Source organism: Cynara cardunculus (genome assembly GCF_001531365.2).
Source record: "Cynara cardunculus var. scolymus isolate 2C chromosome LG 11, CcrdV1, whole genome shotgun sequence".
In the NCBI taxonomy this organism is placed as follows: domain Eukaryota; kingdom Viridiplantae; phylum Streptophyta; class Magnoliopsida; order Asterales; family Asteraceae; genus Cynara; species Cynara cardunculus.
This window is the reverse complement of record NC_037538.1, coordinates 5291090-5294720: the sequence shown is the minus strand read 5'-3', so window position 1 is coordinate 5294720 and position 3631 is coordinate 5291090. Positions and strand designations below refer to the sequence as shown.

Sequence of the window (3631 nt, the reverse complement as noted above, 5' to 3'; positions counted from 1 at the left end):
ATAAAATGTGAGTCTTATTAAGGGTGTTAAACTACTAACAAACATGCATTGAGTTACATTTTTGGCCATTTATCTGTTTTTTGTTTTTGTCTCTCAAATTCATAAAGTACATTAGTGGTTCATTTTTCATGTTTTGAGATCCAAACTAGTTACTCCTCTTAACACCGTTAGATGGGCTACATTAAGTCAATAATATGTCTCTCACACAAGTCACATTTTCCTCCTTTTAAGTTTCCATTAAATTTGTGTTAATCATTTTTATTATAAAATAAATAATAAATATTTATAATGGTTTTTTTTCTGTGAACACTTATTTTAGAACAAATATAAATAGACGGATGATATCTCTGAATACCATTTATTACTATTTTTTAATAGTTTTCCTTTAATTTTTTTTCTCCTTCATATATTCCATATTTCCGTTTCGTATTAAAAAAAATAACCGCCCAAGGGTACACATTCGTAGTTTAGGGGCCGTATATTAAATATATATCAGACAAACATTTACCGGCAATAGTGACTTCTCTCATTTACCTTGTCTGACAATATTATCGATCATCAAAATTAGTTGTTTGTAAACGTTTTTTACTCGATAACATTAACTGTGTAACAATTTTCTCCCTTGCTTACCGGGTAAAAATCTCATCTCTCACTTATCGAGTAAAATTTGTAAAAATATTGATTGTTGATACATGCCTCTTTATTAGGTAATATTCTTGATCTTTAAAATACTGACCTAATAAGGTTAGTCACCCGTAAACGTTTAATAAATAACCCCTTGGTTTATGACATTCTTTTGTTTTAAAGACTATTTAGGAACTGTTTGGTTAGTTTTTTATTAAGTCATGTATGAATAAAGATGTCTATATAAATTAATCTATCAATATAAATTGAGAATTTTTTTTTTGTTTAAGAAAGTTTTTTCATAGATGAAATGATCGTATTTTTTAATTATGCTGGATAAAATTGAGAAAAAAAAACTTAAATTTTTTATATAAAACTTCTCTAAAAACTACTTAAATAAGTTATTTTATATATTATTAATTCAGTGTCAAATAATCATATATAATCAAGTGTACAAATTAGGGGTCCTATTAAACCGGTTACATTCTAACAAAATAGTCCATAAATATATTACTTGGATTAAATTGTTAATTGAAAGGAACTGATAACACGCGATGAGGTTAAGCGCGTGAAGGAGTCTGCAGATACTAAATGGTTAATTTTAATCAGATCTAACCCATCACCATCTCACCCACCCACTACACCCTCAAGACCTGTATAAATAAGCCCACCTCCCTCCACTACAATTCGTGTCCACCATTCTTCTCTCCTCTTCTACCTCCGGAAGAACGAACCAATCCGTCTCTCCTTTGAGACCCCCTTTGATTCGGAACTTCCGATTTTCTCTCCTTCTTACAGGTACGTCACTCATTTTGACTTCAATTCCATTTCAACAATGTTCTCTTGCCCTGCTGATTCCTTTCCAGATTTATGCTTCTCATGATACCTAGATCTCTAGTAATTACTCTGAATTTGCTGTTAATCAAATGTACTTTTACAAACTGGAATTAGATCTAGAGGTAAACGTCCGTGATCTGCACCAATTCCTCTTTTTCCGTGTAGAGTTTTGTTTGTCTGTGCCTAGTGATGTAGCTCACTCAACTTGGATGTTGAAATGTGCGCGTTCAGCCATTTTTGCGATAATTTAGCACTCAGTGGGGCCACCATTGTATTTTTGGTGATTGTTGGACTTTGGTCGTAGTAAAAGTGTAAAACGGTAATTAAGGTCGCAGGATCTATTAATTGAATAATTTTGGTATGTTACGGGGCTTATATTGAATTATTTAAAGACGGGCATAAGATCTGGTGTTTCTAGGGTTTAGGGAACTACAGATCTACTTTTGAATCTGGTTTTTTTCTTAGATCTAATTTTTCATCGAAGTTTGTTCTTGGTCTAATGATTTTGTTCGGGTCAGCGAGATTCTGCTTCACCGTAAATGAAAGAAATTCCAATCTGCTTCGGATTTTTAAAGTGAAATTTTCTATTAGGTATGCTATATGAATTCAAGCAAAGCTTTAGGTTTAGTATGGACGATTGTTGAGATTGATTTAGTTAAGTCGAAGTTAGGTTTCTTCAAGACAACATCTACTCCTATCTTCTTAGTCAAAATGTTAGCTATTAGTTGAGTATCTGACCAAGCACAAGACTTTCTTTTGTACTGTAGTAGTTGTATGCAAACAACTATTTTTTTGGGTTGGTGGGTAAACAGCTAATTTTTGGGGTTGGTGGGTAAACAGCTAATTTTTGGGGTTAGTGGGTTGGTGAAGGGTTTTTGATTATGAAAACCGCAATCATTTTTTTTTAAATAAATAATTCTATTTTATCTGCAAGTGCTGTTAGCTATCTATAGTTTACCTGATTTAGTTCAATGACTTGATTACGACTACAACATCTTGGTGATGATGGCCTGCGTAGAAATTGTATTACCTTCTTTTAGTTTGATCTAATTTCAAGATTGTAGCTTAGCAAAAGGTTTTTGTTTTATCAACAGTAGTTTGGGTTTGTCTTGGAGTGCTTTAATCTGAATTGCTGTTCATTCGATCTATTAAATTGTGGTTGAACAGGGCAATGGCATCTCATATCGTTGGTTATCCCCGTATGGGACCCAAGAGAGAGCTGAAATTCGCTCTTGAATCATTCTGGGATGGCAAGAGCAGTGCTGAGGATTTGCAAAACGTGTCTGCTGATCTCAGATCATCCATCTGGAAACAGATGTCTGATGTTGGCATCAAGTATATCCCCAGCAACACTTTCTCTTACTATGACCAAGTTCTTGACACCACTACCATGCTCGGTGCCGTCCCCCCAAGATACAACTGGAACGGTGGTGAAATTGGTTTTGACACTTACTTCTCAATGGCCAGAGGAAATGCCTCTGTCCCTGCTATGGAAATGACCAAGTGGTTCGACACCAACTAGTAAGTTGGATACTTCCCCCTCGGTTTGTGGATCTTATTCTTTTTTGCGTTGATAATGTTGCATATGATACAATGGATGATTGACTCTTGTGTTCTTGATGTGCAGCCATTTCATTGTCCCCGAGTTGGGCCCTGATGTGAAATTCTCGTATGCYTCCCACAAGGCTGTGAACGAATACAAGGAGGCTAAGGCAGTATGTGTTCTTGATCTGCTATTAAGAATTTAGATATTTCTGCTAGAGATCATGAAATCTGCTTATTGGGGTGGTTAATAATGGTTTCTTTATGCAGCTTGGAGTTGATACCGTCCCGGTCTTTGTTGGCCCAGTCAGCTACCTATTGCTATCCAAGCCAGCAAAGGGTGTTGAAAAAACTTTTGATCTTCTATCCCTTCTYGACAAAATCCTTCCAGTCTACAAGTATGTCTTATTTTCTTATCATTTTATATTCTTTAAAATGAACTATGCTCTTGTTCGYSTCATAACAAGAAGTAATCTTGCAGGGAAGTTATTGCCGAATTGAAGGAAGCTGGTGCGACCTGGATCCAGTTTGATGAAGCTACCCTTGTGAAGGATCTTGAGCCCCACCAATTGCAAGCTTTCACCAAGGCTTACTCTGAGCTAGAATCAACTTGCTCTGGTCTTAATGT

General features: G+C 35.3%; 1 protein-coding gene across 1 annotated transcript in view; it reads left to right on the top strand.

Annotated features, from left to right (window-relative positions):
• Positions 1-1319: 1319 nt before the first annotated feature.
• Positions 1320-3631, top strand: part of LOC112520994 (5-methyltetrahydropteroyltriglutamate--homocysteine methyltransferase-like) — a 4799-nt gene continuing 2487 nt past the window's right edge. Inside the window, exons 1-5 of the mRNA XM_025129615.1 lie at positions 1320-1422; positions 2629-2982; positions 3089-3176; positions 3274-3401; positions 3485-3629. Of these exons, the coding sequence (XP_024985383.1) occupies positions 2633-2982; positions 3089-3176; positions 3274-3401; positions 3485-3629 (711 nt within the window). The 5' untranslated portion in view covers positions 1320-1422; positions 2629-2632. The remainder of the gene's footprint in view (positions 1423-2628; positions 2983-3088; positions 3177-3273; positions 3402-3484; positions 3630-3631) is intronic.